At 39.3% G+C, this 21113-nt stretch overlaps 1 protein-coding gene across 1 annotated transcript in view; it reads left to right on the forward strand.

The window, feature by feature from the left end:
- Positions 1 to 21113, forward strand: part of lekr1 (Leucine-, glutamate- and lysine-rich protein 1) — a 76794-nt gene that overhangs the window by 46608 nt on the left and 9073 nt on the right. The window contains exons 7-10 of the mRNA XM_008425324.2: positions 6073 to 6150; positions 7649 to 7852; positions 15824 to 15899; positions 20691 to 20834. Of these exons, the coding sequence (XP_008423546.1) occupies positions 6073 to 6150; positions 7649 to 7852; positions 15824 to 15899; positions 20691 to 20834 (502 nt within the window). The remainder of the gene's footprint in view (positions 1 to 6072; positions 6151 to 7648; positions 7853 to 15823; positions 15900 to 20690; positions 20835 to 21113) is intronic.

Below are 21113 nucleotides of genomic sequence, written 5' to 3' on the forward strand. Positions count from 1 at the left end.
GACATTTGATTACTTAGTCTTATGATCCACTGAATGAGCCTCATTCAAGGCTACTTACATTACTTTTAAACCTATATTTTTGTTTGGTTGAGTTTTATTTTTAGCCTAATTAAGTAGATTTGAATCAAAAAGTAGGTTACTCTCTCTGCAGAACCGACCTCCTGGTCATTTGCGTGACACAGTTTGTACAGTTTTTCTGACACAAATGCAGTTTCCTGCAATCTGTTGTGGAACCTGAACATCCGTCTAACACAGGGATCAGTGTGGATGGATGGGAAGCTTGCAATTTCACACGACCCACGCAGCCATATGGATGTACTGTGGGGAAAGCGTGCCTGGAGGCCATGTTCCATGATAGATTCTGTGTGAAGAAGGATGATGCACATGAGCAAAAGTCTTAGACTTTATTAAATGATAAGAAGTGTGTGTGGGTTTGTGATAATTAATTTAGTGAGAGAAAAAAGGGTCTCACACTCAGATCAGGACTATTCCACTGTGCAACTTGTTTCACCATCAGGACACTTACAATATATATATGTATAGATATGACGTGTTGGATGTTTTATGTGGAGTTGATGAGGGGAGGGTAAGAGGGTAAAATGTAAGATAATGAAGGGGAACAAATGTAACTTGCTGACGGCATAAACAAAATTGCTGATGCGGATCTCTGGATAACTTGAAATTTACTAAAGATGTATCATTGGATTAATTCTGCCCTTGAAAGCTGCCTTAGATTTTTGTTTAGGATGAGCACACAGAAAATACACAATTATTACCTGAATTACCTGAGACGGTAAACAGCAATGTCATGAGACAAATTCAATGAGTTATATCAAAACAGAGAATGCTAGCATTAGCCTAGCACTTCAGCAAAGTTCTTTGCATTAAAACTTTGTCTACAGAAGCAAGATATGCATTTAATATATGCACAATAATATATGCGTATGTTTTTAAACGCGATTGATGGCTTTTCCTGTGTTAGGTGAAATGTTTTTGTAACATTGTTTCAGCTTTCTTAACCTGTTTAACCCTAATTTGGGGGAGACTATGAACTGCTAACTTTAAGTGGCATCAAAGGTCTTTACATAGCCAGATCTACCTGTTTTTATTAGTATTTATACCTATCACTAAGTATTAGGGATGTAGTGATACAATAATTTCACGATACGATATTCTAGTCACGATACGATGTGTATCACAATATTTGTTGAGCGATACAATTCGATATGCTTCAGTGCATTTTTACGATTTTCTGAAAGATTTTAGAAGGACAGTGATTTTAGAGACATTTTGTGTTCCATAGACTTGAATTTAGTTAACTGAAAACTGATTAAAAGCACCAACTACACAATACCTGACTCTGATTGGACAGTCTAACAGTCTGCAGCTGGACAAAATTAATCAAAGATGCAGTGAGAGAATTAGTTTCTGTCATTTAATTCATGTGGATTTGACATAAAACTCAAAAGTTTAAACGGTAATCCAGGAGCACAGTGGGGAGATTATCAGCCTCTGTAGACTCTCAATATGCAAATGATTGCACTTATGTTTTTTCTTTTGGACAATGTGGCTGCATTTTGGAGTAAAAATGCAGCCACAAATGCAGTTTTTTGGGCTATGGGGAAAAAGGCTTTTCTACCTTGGCTCCCGGAGTTAGCCGTGGCTGTAAGCTGTTTACTACTAGCTGCTAAAGTAGTGGCTCTTCCTCACCCCGTAGTGATCGACTACCTGCAGCTACGCAGCGCCGCTATTCTCCTGCTTGGATCTCTGAGTAGCTGCCTCTCAGACTGCCAGGATCTCATCGTTCTCTCAGTCTCTGATACTCTTTGTCTGTTGCTAATAAGAATGATCGATCAGCCATTGTTATCATGGGAATCCGCGGCGCAGTGTCGCTCAAAACACAGTGTCGCTGCGCGCCCGCTTCGGATGTTATCAACCCATGTTCATTCTTCAGGTAATCCTTTATATACAGAACAGAAACAGCTAAGCTAAAAACTAATTACAAAGTGAATGCTACCAGTCGAAATTTGCATTAATTTCGCGATCTCACTGCTTTTGCAGCTGCTCCGTTCGCGCCGCTACTCCTTTCCGCTACTCGGTTCCGCTTCCCTTTCACGCTTACTTGCGCAACTTTACTTCGTTTCTCAGCAACAAAATACAGCCCATCGTTATTTATTGAAGATTTTACGTGTCCACAAACACAGGAATCTAATGTTAAGTTTCGTACTTTTGAAGCTCATTCCCCCTCACATAATCGGAAAAGCCGGGAATGGCGGCGCTTTTGACATTTCTCTGACATTTGGAAAAACATGGTTTACTAATTTTAGCATAACTCCGGTTATACTTGGCCTATTAACACAATTTAAAAACTGGTGTGTAGTTTATAATGTACACTTTAAGCTCAAGTGGAAAGTGAGACTGAGGGAGGTGGAGTCTTGCTGCTATGCCGTAACAAACTAGACGTAAAAAGAGCTACAAGGCTATGGACCCCTATTGTTTAACGGATCGATACTCGCGGATGAAAAATCGATACTTTCCGAGGGCGGAAAATATCGATATATATCGCCGAATCGATTTATTTATACAGCTCTACTAAGTATATATTTAGTGAGAGTTGATATTTAGTGATAGCACCTATCACTAAATATGTATTTAGTGATAGGTGCTGCATTATATTAAACTAAATATAAATGTCTCTTTTATTTCTGATCGAGCTTTTTCTTTCCGTTTCTCTTATTGGCTGAATTAAAGAAACACCCACAACCTTTTTATATGCATGTGTGTGTGTGTGTGTGTGTGTGTGTGTGTGTGTGTGTGTGTGTGTGTGTGTGTGTGTGTGCGTGCGTGCGTGTGTGTGTGAGAGTATGCGTATCATGTTTCTTCTTAGTCCCAGTCTGTACCATATAAGCTGCAGAGCATCCCAAGCCTTGGATTCTTCGGTTTGACATTCGTGAACAATAAGTTTGTTTGTGTGTAAGCGTTGCCATAACAGCTTCCTAACCTTTAACCCCACCCCTCACCCACCACCTCCATCGACTGAGTGTTCAGCACCTGTTGTCTTTTTGTGGCGCCAGTCCGTTGCTTTGGAAACACACACGCACACTGCCACACACACACACACATTTCCGCCGTGGCGAGAACAGAGCAAGGCTGTGGAATTTATCTGCTCCAAGCACGCCGTCTAAGGGATGTTCAAGTGCAGACTATTGACACACATCCACTTACACACTCTTCAAGACTTTGGTGTATCATTTCCTTTGTCATTTTTCTTCTAATACTTGAAAAAAATCTTGTGTACTTACAAGAGCTTTTAAGGAGTGAAGTATATCTCACATAACTGGGAGTATTTCTAGGCTTGATGGGCAACTATGAATGTTCCAGACTTGACAGGAGTTTCCCAGCGGAGCGTTCTGAACATGTAACTTCTGGCTGACATGTGTGTTAATGGTGATAGGAAGGTTCCAGCTGCGCTCTGATTGGCAGGAATCACTGAGCAGATCCTTTCATCACGGGATGAACACATGGCAGACGTAGGCTCAGTTTAAAGGATGGATTAGAGGCAAGGGAGGAACAGATGAAAGAAAGGATAGATGCACTGAACAAGGGAGGATGGATGAAAGAGTACGTGGTGGAATGATTGAAGGTCAAGAGAGAAAGAGCAAAGGATAGATGTGATTGATGTGAAACGGCTTGTTTTCATAAGACTGCTGCATGCTGACTGTCTCTCCCTTTCAGTGCGTGTGTGTGTGTGTGCATGTGTATACATTAAAGTTAAAGTGAGAGTGTGAGTATCTGCAGTAATTTACCTATTGATTTCAGGGTGCAACTGAAGACTTTTTCTCCTCCTTATCTTCTCTGCCTCACACACATACACACAAACATAAAGACTTTTTTTTTTTTCCTTCGTGACTGTTTATCTTGGTTAGATTTAATCAGTCACAGCCCTTCAGGAAATTCTTTTTTTAGCCTGTTTTGTTGTATTGAATTCAAAGAAAATCAAAACCGTCTTGTTTCTCTTTATCTAATATAAAGTAATCAGAAAATCTCAAAGAAATTACGTTTTGATGAGTAGGGTTTCTTTTCCCCCGTTCAAGAGACTTTCTTTGTATTTTGTTGACCGTATTTTGATATGGAGTGCTTGATCTGCCACAGTTTTAAACAGCACTGTCACCTGAATTTTCTCCGCTCCAGAATCAGCAGAGGCACATCGTTCTGTTTATCTCAGTCTGTTTTAATTCTGTGTTCTTTTTTTTTGACTGATTGATACATTTACTTACACTAGAAACAAATATGTTCCTAAGTAATGATCCCCTTATTGTAGAATAAGGGGATCATTACTGGTTCCGTTAGAATCTGTCATCAATAATGGGATTTTCTTTAAACGGGCGGTATTAAGGAAAATAAACTTTTTTGATGTTCAAATGTTATTCCCTCATCAAAAACATACCTGATAAAAACGTAGTTAATTGTTAGTAGAGGCACAATATTGTGATGACTTCTTGAAGGTAGAGTTTCAGAAATAGCAGGAGTTTTTAAAGTGACAGAGACCCAATTGCAAGGCATTTATATTAAAATGCAAAATTTCTTTCAAGTCATTTTTTATGTATACAGCATTTGTTAGCAAGTGTAGTTAACAGAGATGGAAACACATAATACTACCCCTTTAAAGTCAGCTGAATTTTGTGCGTATTCATTCAGTTTTCAGTTTTCATTGATTCAGTTTTCAGCATGTTTTTACATCTTGAATGTCTGATATAAGAAATCATAAGCTGTTCTCACAGTTTAAAAATGCAGTATATATATATATTTATATATTAGGAAAACTATTTAACCACATCCGTCATCCGTGGCCTCGATAACTAGTCTTAGCATTCGTGGAAGGCTATGTTGTGATGAATCGGCGGTAGCGTAGCAGAGAGCAAGAGGGAGTGGAGTGATGTGAGTGGTGCATACACGAGAGTGATTGATAGCGCTAAAACCCTCTCTTGTCTCTCTTTGGTTGTTTCTGCCTGTGTGATTTATTTCAGCAGTTAGTACTGGAAGCACTGGGATAAAGTAGAGCTAGATTTTTTTTACAGATTGTCTCGTACCATCACGATAATAATGATCATTTCAACAAATATGTAAAAAAAAAAAACATATTCTTTAATAAAAGTGCAGCTTTTACTGAATCCACCAAAAAACTGAAGACAGTTATCAGAAAAATCTGTGAAATTGGAAGTGAAAACAGGCTGTCTGCCTGTGAGCTTAGACATGCTGGTCCTCTCACTCTGTATCCTCATTGCGTGCGGCTGCAAGGTCACAGGGCTAGACAGCCGATAACACACACACACACACACACACACACACACATGTATACACATTAACTGACCGTGCCATCAGAGAGGGAATTAGGTTGAGAAGCTGACAGGGTTAGTAGGGTTAGGGTAAAGTGTGTTTGTGGGTGTGGGTGTGTGTGGGTGCGTGTGTGTGTCTGAGAACATATGTGGCAGTGTGTGTGTGTGTGTAGGTTTGTATGTTGGTCCATGTGCACTTGTTGTCAATCCATGTAGATTTGAACTTATAAATGATTTTCAGTGTCCCTTCTGAGGAGTCAAGGTGCAGCTACAGAAAGAAAAAGAAATGTTATTTTAAACAGAGTGAAAATTTTGTGTTGAAAGTCCAAAACAACATGAAAAACTGTCCAATCTAGCCATCAGAGAACAGCCCACAGCAGTTTTTAAGCATGAGGAGTTGGAATATACAGGAAGCTATCTTGAACTTTTGCTGATCCCAGTGGGAGGATCCATTGTTAAGGCTGGCTTCTTCCTCACAAGGATACAAGCGTGGGAGTAGTCAGGACACCAGTTAGATGGATTTGGTCTCTGGCTCAGTGACACTTGAGATTGTAAAAACAAGCTCAGGGAATAAATGTGTATCGTTCTGCCTCGATATGACACCGGGGTCAAATGACTCTAAATTTCTGGAAAGGAGAAAAATATGATCGTTTTTGAGTTTTTGTCACTGTCTTGTTAATGCATATACTGTACATAAACTGATCAACCACGTTATTGTTGCACTTTATGTCCCCAGGGAACAGAAGACGCAGTGGGATGAGCAGCTGCTTAAACAGGAAGACGCTGAGAAGGAATACGGACAGAAACTGCTCAGGTTTATCAACCTTTCCCTCTTTTCATATTTCCCACACACCGAGCAATAAATTCCCTTAGCTTCTCCCACACAACCCCTTTACTCAGCCCAGTCATTCTCCTAACCACCGTCTTCTTCCTGCGCTCCCATGCACTTCCAGATCTATTGCCTCCCCGTGCGAGCTGGGTACGTTAGCATCTCTTAAATTAGTTGAGGAGATCTTAGGCTCCGTTAAGTGCTTGTGACGCTGCAGAGTCTCGTGCGAGGCTGGTGCAACAGATGGAAGCACTTCTTAGCTGGCGTGGAGTCGTGTTTCTCACAAACTCTCATCAGTGCCCAGAAGCATGTACGTTGCAGCAGATATGCTTTGATTAGCCAGCATCGCACTGATATACAGACATGCACATGTGTGTCACATACCCCCAATCCACATGTGTACGCCCACAGAAAGACACGTATAAGTGCAGGGGCCTCTCATCTTCCACTTGCAGGCATGCGGGGTGTATATTTTTTCACATGCTATCTGCCGGTATTTCCTTTCTAGTTTGCTGGCCGCTTGGTGTGTTCAGTTACACTGTCGATTTATTTCCCATCCCACACAGCAGTCTCTGATCTAACCCCATGGCTCCTATAAAGCTCAACCTATAATAGCAACGGGGGTGGATGTAATTTCAGACTGTGTGAGGGTGAGAAGACAACAATTTTCCAATCCCCTAAGAATGGTGACCATAAGTGCCTGAAGAGTGTTAATCTGGTCAAGACTCCACACCTATCCTCTTTTATGCTGCAACAAATTATTCATTAGCTATAAAATGTCTAAAAGCCTCATGCTTGTTTGTTTATAAAAAGAAATCAGATTCATATTGTTTGTTAATTAATAGCATATTTATTAAATATGACCTCATTACTTCATGGTCAACAAACAAACGAGGAAAAAAAAACAAGCAAAAATGTATTCATCCATTGTAGGATTGCAAATATTTATTTATATATGTGTAAATATTTATATATATAATATTTATAATATTCATAAGAACAAAAAAAAATTTAAAATAGAAATGTTGACTTATGTTTAATACTTGCCTAAAGATCACTAATTTCAAAAGGTTCTGACAAACGAGCCTCATCGGACCAAATATCCTAATTTATTGCATATAACTGTGGAATGACTGAATAAACTTGGATAATAAGAGGTGCAACTTCCATTTTCGGATTGCTAAAGTATTTTTTTTTAAATATGCCCCAGTTTTCCATGTCTGTGACTTATGTACTTTAATAAAAGTTTTCCAAAGATACTGGATGGTTTTATCCTGATGTAACAAAGCTGGCTTTCATCAGTTACCTGTTGACCTATCAGCACAGAATCATGGTGCACCTGCAGGTGTGCATGCATGGGTGGTTGTTCAGAACAGGCGCAAACATGTCCTGTTTAAACACAGATGAAAAGAGCACTTCCTCCCAGAATATTGTAATACAGACATGTTTGTGCAACTCTCACCCTTTGTGTCTTTATCAACAGATTAACAGTGGAAGTAGAGGAGAAAAATAAGAAGTGGTTGTTATGTCAACAAAGGTGTGATGCCATGGAGAAGCAGCTGTTGTCATGGGAGCAGAGAGAGGAAGAACTAAACCAGAAGTGGCATGCAGCTGGAGAGGAAGTGATGCAAACTAGGGAAATTCTGGAAAAGATTTGGCAGGAAAACGGGGAGCTGATCAAAGAAAGGTCATCGATTCATGATTCTTCTGCTTTCTTGTTGTTTCTCCTTTGTGTTCCAGATTATTTGATTCTATTCTCTTTATATCTGTTCACTTCTACCCTATAGTTTATTCTGAATACAATAATTATTATTAATGCCAATTCACCCTATATTCAGCTGCTTATGCATAGACTGGCTTACAAAACATTTAAAATAAGAAACTAATGAACCATCTTTAGTCCTGTCAGAAGCATCCATATTGTAATTTACTTCAATGAATTTTGACTAGTTTTGTTCATAGAACTGCTTAAGCACAACTGTGTTCTGGCGTTCTCTTAATAGTCTGAAGAGATGGGACAGCCTGAGTGAGGAAACAGGTCAGTAAATATTTACAGCTCAGTTCAGCCCGAGAGGACAGATTTGGGTTTGGAACAACATAACACAAAACAGTGCAAACGTCAAAGGGACCAAACTTTGCGTAAATCTTGAAGAGTAGAATTGAACCCTGAGGCAAACACCACTTTCACATCGCAGACTATTCAATAACCTTGTGTTTATAGTTTTAAAGGATTAAACGCCCCTGAGATCAAAGTTTGGATAACCAAAACGGCCGGTTCGAATATATTTTGGTCAACTGAGAAATTTTTACTGAGCTCTAATTATTCCACAGTGGACTCCCGGGTGTGAAAACACCTTAAATATCTTAATATTTTAATTTAAGATTTCATTTGCAAGTTTACTTTGTAAAAGTACAAAGAATAATTTTCATAGTTTAATTGTTACCATAGCTAAAATCTGATGCTATCAGTTTAATATTTGTGGTTGAGCTTGCTTTGTTCACACATACGTATCAGTAAATAATAACCAATTACTGTTGACCTCAGCCTATGAAACTCCAGCGAATCTGTGTTGAAACTAGTGGTGGTGATGTTCTTAACAGCCCCTAACTCATATTCTTCTTACGGCCCCATAACCCCTTGGCAGAGCCGTGCATGACGAGCTAGAGCCATGGCACAGTGCAACTCTCTGCTGGATGTGAGAGACAAACAGGGAAATTTAATTCATGTGGCACTAGCGGGGGACAATGTTTTTTTTTGTTCAGTCTTTAATAAGCACCACAGAAGCTTTTTTTTTCGTAGGCTGAGATTTATGGGACGAGTTCTTCTGATCCCCATTCTTCATAGTCAGCCAGCTGGCGCTGTAGCGCTCATTCATGTTTACAGGTCCACTTTTGCGGCTGCACGCCTAGCAGATCTGTCTGACTGCAGAGGAGAAGAAGTAGCGAAGACATTTGATATGGCATAGTTTGAGGCATTAGTGGCACTGCAAAACATCAGTGTGCTGCATGAGCACGGGGCGAGTACAACAGCTTCTCCATCGACTGAACCAGGAAAATCTCTGGTTGTCCCTTATGTCAGTGGTTTCTATAGACAAATTTGCAGACTTTTTTTTATTAATATTAAGTAATTATTAGGACTAGCCATCTATCGGCTCTATCCACAATAAACAGGTCACAAAGGAAGCATTGGGGGAATTTATCAGTCACCATAATGTTAGCAAAGTGAAAACGTCATATTAAAATCCAAAGCATCTGTTTTCACTCGTGACTGTTTTCCTCATGTTTATTTTACTTTATATTTACAAAACGAACCTCCTTACATACATCACCACCCATGAGCTTAAAAACCAAGTTAATAAATCGTACTGCAGTTTGAAAGGCCTATGAAATTTGTCAAAGTTTGAATCAGTTCTGTGCTGCTAGCGTATTTGTTTTGATGAATTCCCAAAGAGACTATCTCCCTTAGGACACTGTAACACACTAAGGTTCTATCTGGACCAAGCAGTTCACACTGACAGGTATAGCAGCAGAGCATGGACTCCATTCACAGCCTGTATCCCGTAATATAACCGTACAAGGTTCAACTCTGAGCCTCGAGATCCTTGCTGAATGTCTTCCCCCTTCTCTTTTCCCCTTTCTTGTGTGAACACTGTCAATAAAGGTGCTTTGAAATTTCTTTAAAAAAACAAGCAGTATCTTAACATTTATATGAAATACAGATGTTAAAATTGAGACTACTGCTCAATTTTTACTTGAGCAGTAGTCCAATATTTTGAACATGCTGTCACAATACTGCTTGCTAATTGGTCATAGAAAAACGGGCATTTTTTAATGACTGAGCAAATCGCAGCCGCATGTCTTACTGGGCTTGCCTTAATTAGACCCCACATCTAGTATTTGGGTTTGGACAATTAGTGCATAGGTTCCTGATGAAATCCACTTCTGTAAAGCTTTTGGTCTCTTAGATTAATAATTTTACTCAGCTGTCCCTAAAATTATAAATCATCAAAGTTCCAAGAAAACAGATACATGGGATTTTCAGGACCTCTACTGGCTTTTTTAGCATGCCTGCTGTAATCAAAAAATGTCAGCAAGAATCCTGAAATGCAGACTCAGGTGGGGGTTTTTTTTTAACCAATTGAAAAAAACATCAGAATGCTACAAATATTTCTAGTCTTGTGGTTCAAGAATGTCTTCATGTTTTTTTATGGCTTGTGAGCCTTTTTGAAGTGGATTACAATGCTGTGATTCACTGGGAGATGGTTCATAATAAGAATGACTGTGACAGAGTGACATTTAAATGGAATATAAATAATTGATAGGAGAAACAGTCAAGGAAACATAAATATTTCCTTGACTTTTCAGCAGTTTTCCCCTTAGAATACAAAGTATAAAGGGCTGAAGAGTAATGCACACTGAGGTTGAGTTCACATTAGAAACAAATTCTTGCATGACAGGGTTTATTTTTCACTCCTCAGGATCACAAATAATTTAAAACCTATATATTTTCCTCTGTGGTTCTCTTCACGTTTAAGATAAGACTAGCTTCTAGAATTGACATGAATTAGTGAAAAGCATCACAGTAGGATTGCTCCATAAGTCCACATATGATTAACAAAGCCATGAGGTTTTAATTGCTGAACAGCTACATGTGTTTATTCTTCAAAAGATTGGTAACCTGTCTTTTAGATTAACTGAAAACATTCATATATAGTGTAGATAATGGATTCCTGAAGCCGGAGCTTTCCCGTATCTGTATGCTTAGTATTTTAAGTCATCACAGATGGAATCTGGTACGCGGTCATTAGTTTTCTGTTCTTTAATAGTTATATCATGTCTTCGATGTCTTCAATGACAGATGCCTTTTTTGGAATAAGAGATCCCATATTATATCTAAAGTCATGCTCAAAGTTAATTTCTACCCTTCAAGGGGAATGTTTGCACAATGTCTGAGACTGTTGTAATAGTACAAATAAGTCACGGTTCAATAAGTTTCTCAGTTTTAAGGTCATGGTTGGAGTGGGTATACCACAACATCAAAAAGAATCAAATGCAAATGCCAAATAAATGTGACTTTTTTTTTTCTTGTACACAGAAAATAAGTCTAAAGAGACTTGAAAATAACCCACCCCTGTTAGTTACCGGGTTCTGACATCAAAGGATTTGTAACACAATGGAAGATTTGTGTGCTGAAACATTGCTTTAAATTAAAAAAAAAAAAAACTTAATTGTGCCATATTTAAATGCATTTATAAAGTATTAGGCATTGCAAAGTGCATAATCCACAAACATGAAGGTGAAAAAATGTCTGATGTCAAGGAAAGAACAAATATGCAATAGATTGTCATAATAGTACCATTATCTACATACACAGCTCATATTTCACTGCTGTTACAAGTTACGTGAAACCTGATGCTTTTTCAGGCTGTAGATTGAATTTGCCTCATGTCATCATTTCTAGTTATTTTTGCATTTTTGGAAGTGCTGATCGCCAGTGACTTAGGCAGCCTTTGCCACTACAGGTGATGTGTGAGCCATAACAGCTTCAGTAGTTTTCAGTTGTTACTTTTCCTTAAAAACTAAACATTTTAGCAAAGAACCCGCTCAAGCACATACACGAAAGTAAAAGTTGTCTATTTGCACCACATATTGCATCTTAAGCTGCAGTTTAAAATTACACACATAATGCATAGTATAAATACAGTAAATCTAAATTTTTTATATTTTTCACTGTAATTTTACTTTTTAAAAGTTAAGTCAAAATATTTGAATAAAGCAATATAGAGGATTTCTTGTTGTGAAATTCTGAACTTTGACCTTAACTGACAGAAGTGAAGTTTTTAGATTTGTAATTTTTCAAGTTAAACAAAGCATGTAACCAAATTACTCCTGGTTTAAAAAAAAGTCCTTTAGTAACAATTACAGAAATAATAGCTCCTCCCCATCTGTTGCTCTGTGTGCAGCTACCGTTATGAATCTTAATGAAGAAGCTGTTGATGAAAATCACTTGTGAAGTGACTGTGAAAAGACAACCTTAAAAACCACCAGGTCACCCTTCCCCCAGGCTAGTGAGAGATTGAAGGGTGATACAATAGAAAACCTGATGAGAGACATGAAACACAGCCATGATGGACAGTTGGATGATAAGATGAAGCAGGAAAGGAGAGACGATAGAAAGGAGGCCAGGAGGAGGAAGGTGGGCCTTGACTGGTCTGAGGAGTTACATCACCAGCTCTTGCATGAGAAGCACGCGACACTGGGGCTGCACACGTTCTACACGCACACAAGAGAGACGTCTCAGCATGCCCTGGATTCAGGGAAAGTGACAGAATTGAAAACAGAGGGACAGGGTGAGTGAGGGCAAGAGCTGGGAGAGGAAGAAAAACCAATGAAAGCCGCAATAAGTTGAAAGAGTAAAAGATTTAAAAGTCAAGAGAGGTCAGAAGTTTCTTTGCCTACTCATACATCTTTTAAATGTGAGAGGACTTGTTTCAAGTGGTTTCAGGCAGCTGCATTTTCGTGACTGAAATGATGTCCCTCAGAAGCTCTCCAGCCCATCCACCCTTCCACAGAGACGTGGTTTCAAGCCTTGGGCACAAGATAACGCCTTCATCTATGTTTACTTCACACTTTTTTCTGCTTTTCAAGTTCTCTCCTTTTTGCTCTTGTGGAAAGTATATCATCCTTGTCTGGATCTTGACTTTTATTATGGCTCTCAGTCCTTTTTTATTCACACATCATAAATTGCTATTGCTATAAAACGGGGTCCATTTTTTCTTTTACAAGGCGGCACATTTCTGCTCGGAAATTCTGGGGTTAGTGGAAGACAATTCCTCATCCTGGAATCAAAATCAGCTTTCCAGGTGGAGAGCTCTGTCCCCAAGTATAATTCCCGGGGGATGCATGATGTCAGCAGAGACTCCTGATAACTCCCGATCGTCATTGTTGATTCACGGACAGTGAGTAAAAAGCTATTTAAAACTGCCCTTGTGCAGGGTCGACTTTTGTCTGCATGTGCACACATAGATGCTATCAGCATCCAGAGCAGAAACAAGGAATGTGCTTTTTTTTTTTTTGAAGAGGCATCAGCCGCTCACACACATGTTCTCTGCCTGCATTTGGTCCTTAAAAGCAGCCTGGCATGTGAGCAAATGAAAGAGTGTTCCCAGATTTTCCCATCATTCCACCCTATAATCCCCCCAGACCTCCTTCTGAGGGCTAAAGTTGCACGCACCCTCATGCTCCCTGGGGTGGGTGCGGGGTGTCGCGCACACACACACATAGGCTCAAAGTTGATCCTAAAACTGCTGGTGCGTTTATCTTTCCTGAGATCTCCAGTTTTTGATAATCAGAGGCGAGTTATATCTGGCAGGACACGTACACACTCAGGCACTCCAACCCACCCACATGCAGACGCATAGAGATATTGTATGCATCAGCAGTTTGATACATATTAAAAAGGCTTTGACTTCATAAATCTGTCAAATCCTCACGTCCTGGGGTTTCTTTTCTAGAAAGGACTTAACTATGAAATCCCTGATGGCTCTGTGCTTTGAACACACACACGCACAAACACACACCGTATTATCGCAGAGCAATGCAAACTTCACAGTAACCATGCCAAACGTATCTAAAATAACATTTTACACTCCAGTAGATGGTTTCACAGTGACGGCTCCTCTTTTACTTCCGTCTTCTCTCACATCTCTTGTCTCCCCTTAATGAGGACCAAGCAACGTTCGAAAGGGAGTCAGACCTTGGCATCAAACTCGCAACTCTCTGGGAGCGTTCATGCGGAAACTTTTGGCTGCATCTATTTTTGCGCTTTTCCCTGTGCGTGCACGCGGTCAGTAGGCTGATGTGATTAGCTGGAGCTAGTGGAGTGAACAATATTATGTCTGTCCTGACTTAGAGGAGAGGGAATGTGCAGGCCGCTCTTTATTACGTTGTAGGTTATGTGGTGTTTCATCAGATATATGCACAGTGAGAGGTGTGCACACAAATATGTCACCACACACTTGTTTTTTTTTTTTTTTATAAAAATGGTTCCTTTTTGACAAATGTTGCACCACTAAACAGAGTGCCTAGGAGCGATAGATCGTCCATTTAACTTTTTACATTTTCTTACATTATGACCTGATTTTAATATATTTTAATAAGATTTATGCGAAGGACAAAACTGTGAATAATTGTGAAAAAGTGTAAGGTTTTCGGAAATATACATTCATCTCCTGTGCATTAAAACATTGAAGAAAACCTCTGTCTTGTACTCCACCACATGGGCTATGATATGATCCAAACCTTTCCATTGTAGTTCTGGCTGTATGTTTAGTCTTGTCGTCCATCTGAAAGGTGTGTCCTGGTCTCAAGTCATCAACAAACCGTCCATCATCACCTATGACCAGCTTCCACCTCGATGCTGAAGAAACTCATATCCATAGCATGAGGACACTTTTCAAACTTGCATTTGTCAAAATATTGTGAAATTTAAACAGTTGTGCACTATGTGATGTTGGGGGGTGACATAAAAGCTTAATAAAATAAAATATCTATTTTATTTTATTAAGCCAACAATGGCATTGTTGGCTTTTATTAAGCCAACAATGTTTGCACATAAGTTGGCTTGGTTACAAGACGATACATATTTAATGCACTGATTGTTTTAGCAAAATGTTCAGTCGTCCCAGATATTATTTGGCAGCTTGTATTTTCACTCCAAAACTGACTGTCTAAACATTTCTTAAAAGCGGTCAGCTCCTCTGCTTGTCCTCTGAGATTCATTGTCCTTCACATCTTATCAGCCAGAGCAGCTGCTGAAATGACACTTTATATTTGTGCAGAAGATCAACAATTCAATAAGGTTTATTCTCTCCGGCTATCTCAGGCTCACGTTCCACAGTTCACTTTGTCCTCGCTTTCTGACTTCCATTTCATTTTTTATTTGCTCACCACTTTTTTCTTTCTGCGGATGTCCAGATCAAGATTTTTTTCCGCGATAATGACCTGAGTCATTAAAGAATATAGGCAGATGGATTCTAGAGTTAATAAAATCAATACTATGTATATGTGTGAAAGCTCTGTATCTTCAAAGTGCAGTAAAGTAGCAAGCTAGATTTCCTCAGTACTTCCTAAATCGTGACATGGTTAAGTTGTAAAGACCAAAGCATTCATAGTCTAAAAAACTCCAGCTAACAAAGGGTGTCCTTTCTTTTCACCATGACTGTTTACATGTATATTAGGCGGCTAATTCACTGGTGTCTTGTTCGAGTCTTATTTATTTCTGCCTGTGCTTTAATAACTATTTAAGCCTACAGAGTTTGTAAAAAAAAAACAGTAAAAAACATTTAGTTGCAGTGAATATTTAATTTTGTTTTCAGCACAATACAGCAGATTTCCATCTGGCTATGGGAACAGATGGCTATTTACTTCTGCCATATCAAAAGGGTTATGAGTTACTTATCGTTGGGGCATTCGCTATTTCAACATAGATTCAGATGTTATTGTCACCACTTATGTTTCTTTAACAATTTGTTCATTGTTGACATTTTATTTAGATAATTGGGAAATGTGTAAGTTTTGCAGACATTAAGTAATTGCTGTTGCAACAAATAATACTTTATTTCACTGATGTAACACTGCGCTATGTTTGTATTTGCAGAGATATTTTGATTGAGTCTCATGATCGAGCCGTGATCAGCATGAAGTACAACCACAGCAAAGAACTTGCCTCAATGGTGAGGGTCATAACCATTTTAAGAACAAGAAAAATGTCCCAGTTTGCTCCCTTTCAACCATTATTTGTCCATCTGTTCTACTAGTTTGTATATAAATTGGCTAGGTTATTTGCGTAAAAAACAAATCATAGAGTACACATAAACACTGCACCAGATGCTCTGTCAGAAAGTACTGGAAAATAAGAACCTTGGAAAGATGGAAACTAGTAACTGATTAAAAATTGCCTCATGTGATCTTATTGGAGAGATGTAATGTCTATGATGCAATGTTTTAACATAAGAAGAGCTGTAGCGAAGCAGAGCTGAAAGCTGCGTCTGGGGCGTATCAGTTTACGCTGATGTAAACAGACGTTCGGGACCGCATCCAAGGCATTGTCCCAGTTCAGAAGAGTTTAAATAGGGAGAATCCCAAGACAAAATGTGGATGAGATTATGGGGCTCTGAGACCAGCAGTCAGTTGGATGTACACAAATCTGAGCACATACTCACACACTGACAATTAGCCAACAGTGTTGCAGTGTCTTGTGCTGTCTGGCAGCAAGAGGCTCAGAGGTTTAGCTTTACATCACTGCTCAGAGGTTGTTTTTCCAAGAATAAAAGTCTGTTGTGCAAAGATCTCAAGTGAACACACACTGGTTTATGTTTGAAAGAACAGAGATGTTTAATTTGGAAGACCTATTTGTTGTTGAGATTGACCTACTTTGTTGATGTTTTCAGATGTTGCTTTAATATTTTCATTTAGTGCTCTTTCACAATACAATCTACTTTGTGACGTGTACCAGTCCCTCCTGCAGCAATCCCTCCCCCGCGCCCCCACACATCACAGGGATGTTGTCACCCCTGTACTTCAGCCAAATTCATAATTATTGTAATTCTGGCCAAACCCTTCAGTTTTAGTTTTAATGGAAAACAACATGTTTGAAAAACCTGATGTTTTTGTCTCTGTGTGAAAACTGTAACCAGGCTTATTGCTGCCTTTAGTGTCATAGCATACAGAACTCAGCTCATCACAGATGATGAAACTCTCCCTTCAGCTTCAGTCAGACTGGGGTTGATTTGCACCTGTTGCATCAAAACATGTTGCCCTGAGGGACCTAGAACTCGTCAACTTCCTCTATTATTGAAGGGCTGTACATCCCTGTGCTGTTTAAACTTGCAAAACAATTGGTAGAGCAGATGAATGTCCCTTCTGGCATCTGGAACTTGTACTAAAGAAGGAAACACCAGATTTTGGAGGTCCACCATTCTCACCCTGATATCTTGCTTGAGTTCCTGTCACACAAGAAAGCAGCGTTTTTGATTTGTTGTCCTAACACACGTCCAGTGTTGTGCCGCTAATGGTCAAAAACATACAAAACCATTCCGTACTATCATCATGACTTTCCAAAATGATTTAATTTAATGCAAAGTTGGTATTTTTAATGGACTTTCAATGCAACTTTTAGAGCAACTTTGCATTAAAAGATGTCATTATTTACTGAATGACACTTCATGACAAGTGTCATAAACATTCATAAAGACTTCTTTATGTTCATGACAGATGTTATGTCATGTTTTTGACAGTGTCATGTCAGTCTTATGCACACCCCTTCAAATAAAGTGTTAGCCTTTAATGGTATGGAAGGAAGTAATTAAGAAAATCAACAAATTATTTTGGTATTTAGCAAATAGAAACAATTTTGGTTATCTAAATGGACTTAAAACAGAAACAGTTTAGTCTGATTTGATATCAAGGAGTGAGAAAAAATGATTAATGTGTCTTTTCATACAGGGTATATTGGGTAAATATCTGGTTTCAGCTGTTAGCAATTGTGTGGAGATATTTTCACCAGACTGCCTGGAGGGGAAAATAGACTGGCCGCATAAAAAAACCAAGGAGGATGGTGCATGAGAGTAAACTAAACAATATATATACATGAGGCCTTTGAGTCAGCATGAAACTGCTGTAACTCATTCTGCAGCATCACACATTTCTTACATTTAGACCGAGGCAGACTTGTTTGGCTTACTGTAAACTTTCCCATCTAGATTTGAAAATGTCACAGACAAACACACCGACACATATACGTGTGAAGACTGATGCTGACACAGAAAATGGTTGAAAACATCTCCCACACTGGTAGACATCCAAGCAGGTTATTTCTCGTCATGGGCTTCCTGACTTCGTATGGGTGCATAACCCATGAAGAGGAAGTGGCCACTCTGCTGCTCTTTTCAGATACAAACTGCAGCTGTGTACATACACACACAGGGTCTACGCACACAAACCATCCATGCTCCTCACACGTACATTTCAACCAGCGAAAAGGAAGTGGTGTTTTCTCATTTCATCCAACACACGCAATGTTAGTCTCTCATACAGCCTCTCAAACCCAAACCATAACACGCATGCACGCACTGGGTCAAATATACACATTTTCACACGCCACTCTGTTTTGTTTTTTTTCCCTCCGACACCCACATCCACTTTTTTTTTTTTTACACTTGCAGGCATAAGTGCACGCAATCACACACAGAGATTAACACAGTCACAGTGGTGTGTTAGTCTGCGACACTGACATCGAGTGGCTCTGATCTTCCATACTGGTGTTGGAAAAACAAGGTGGCCTTGGTTGAGCTTGAGTAAAAAATGTGCCACACAGAGCTTTGCTGTCTGGAGACCAAAGTGGTGTCTTATGTAGCAAAAAATTCATTTTTCATTTGAAGGAGTCCAACGACAAGAACTCACATTTTGAGGACTTGCATTATTAGAGAATAAGCGCTCACGTTTCTGCCACTGTTCACAAACTGTGAGTGAATTATTGGAGTGTTTTGAGGTTGGCTAAAGGTCAGCGAGTTTTTCTTCAGATTTATGTACAGCTCCGGTCACAGGTTGATTTTCTAGTACAGAGACAACTTTCAAGTTAGTCCATACATTTTTAAGAGGGTTGAGGTTGGGGCCAGTCCAGAAGCTTATTGTTAGCCAGTTCTTTGCATTCTGAGAGCAGTGTTTTAAAATAGATTATCAACTCTGTCCAAATGTCATCAATCTGACCCAAAAACTGTCCTCAGATTAAAGGAAGTTAAAATTCAAAGAAACATAGTCTTCTCAAACTTTCTCAAATCCGTCATACACTAGAATAGCGGTTCTCAACGTGGGCGGTACCGCCCCCCAGGGGGCGTTCAGAGGCCGGCAGGGGGCGCTGGCGGACATTTTTACAAAAGGGGGGCGCTGGGATGCCTTTGGGGGGCGTTTGGTCGAAGGTAAACTTYAYACCTTAAATCCACAACAATACCAGTTYAGACTTTGAGCAACTTGGTAAAACTGTATTGTGTAACATTAAATCATGCTTGGCTGCAGCTGTATCGATGGCAGCTCTTCTTCTATTTAGTGATTGTATCTTCATGGCGCAGCTCCGCTCCGCATCAGTTCAGCGTTACACCAGCTGATGACGCTGCTGTGATTCACTTTGTCTGGTATTTATGTAGGCTACGTTTTGGCAGTTCTGTGATCATGTCAAAGCAGCAATTTATATTAAAAAGTGTTTTATTTCCGTTTGAAAGCTGCACGCTACCATGAAAGAACAACAGAAAATCGCTCTTAATTACTAAAATCACGATACCTTCACTTTGTATCCCTCTGAAAAATTAACCCATTTAAATAAAGAAATCCGTCCATGGGTGATACCACGATAGAGGGCGTTCATTTTATAGCGTTAACACGGTGCTGCAAGTGGTCCGACRTGAAACGGGTTTGATGGAACAACGGTACCGCAGCACTTTTAAATTTCAATAATCAGAATGCCGTAATTGTTTCCGTTGTTTTAAAAGTTTTATGTCAGTCTGCCTTTTCACCAAAGATATGTTTCCCGATCGCCCTGCACCTTAGGGGGTTAAAAAAAAAAAAAAAAAAGCCGAGCACATTGCGCAAAACTCTGAAACAGGAGAAGCGGGACATAAAACGGTCGACGAACTAGATGTGAATTATGGCATAAAAACAGAGAATCCGACGCTGAACMGTGAAAAATCAACACATGATGTGAAACACATGACGATTAAGCGGCGCAGCAGGTGATGAATGAATATTACTGATGATCAATAAACAATAAAATAAATCTAGCAACAGGAAAGAAACTAAAGTGGACATAGCAATAAACCGAGAGAGGATAATACTAATCAAATGAAACTAAATGGAAATGAATGAARAACAAAATGCAAGAATAAACTAAGAAACTAAAGTAAATACGGAGGAATAAACTGGTATGGCAAGACCTTTCGAGCAATAATTAATACAGAGGACTGTATGGCAAGAATAAACAGACACTATTTCCAGATAAAAGGTAAAATAATATTGTTGAAGTGCCATGGGCAGGGGCATACACATTATTCAGGTAGATGCGAAAACATGCGAAACATACGCTCCCCCCCCCCCCCAGATAAGATAAGTCAAATATTCAATCAGCATTATGATGAAGTTTGTGTTTTAAATCACCACCATGTAAAGAGAACAGTTCAAATTTATCTTCAAGGCTCAACATTGATAAGACATTCGTGCTAAGACACGTCTGACTGGAAATGTATACTTCCTCAATAGATAAGTTGGAAATGAACAGTCTTTTTCTAGATACTTAGATAAGTTAGTGACTTGATTTTTTATATTACGGGACGTATGACTATTATTTCTTTGTTGTCAGTTTGTAAGCGATACCTTATGGCTTCTGTGTTGCTGTCAATGTGGTTTAGGAAAGTAAACATTAGCTCATAAAATAGACTCCTACTGCACCCATGATTTGTTTTCTTGATATTTTGCAGCTGGCTTCTGCTCTGGAAGAAGAAAGACTTCAGAGTTCTTTGCACCTACAGAAGAAGTTGGAAGAGCTTCGAAGGGAGGCTGATCTACAGCTGAAGACAGAGCGGGAAAAGAGGCAGGCGTTGCTTTCAGAACTTCGCCTAAAGGTGCAGAATGGAGTCCACATTCAAAATACTCAAAAATGAAGCATGCACAATGGTATTTGGGATACTGGCCTAGTGCTCCTTAATTGGGAGACAAAATTTTGAGCTTGGTATCAAATTTACCTATCTCCCATCTGATAAAAGCTTTAAAGCCTGAAAGGTTTAGCCAACGTTAAAGATGTTTTTTGGTAAGCAGACTAATTGAATAAGACCCAAACACTTCAGTTTATAGTACAAACAAGTTTGAACTAAGAAACGGCTCTTCTAGTTTCCCCCTAACAG

Source organism: Poecilia reticulata, linkage group LG13 (genome assembly GCF_000633615.1).
Source record: "Poecilia reticulata strain Guanapo linkage group LG13, Guppy_female_1.0+MT, whole genome shotgun sequence".
Taxonomy (NCBI): Eukaryota; Metazoa; Chordata; class Actinopteri; order Cyprinodontiformes; family Poeciliidae; genus Poecilia; species Poecilia reticulata.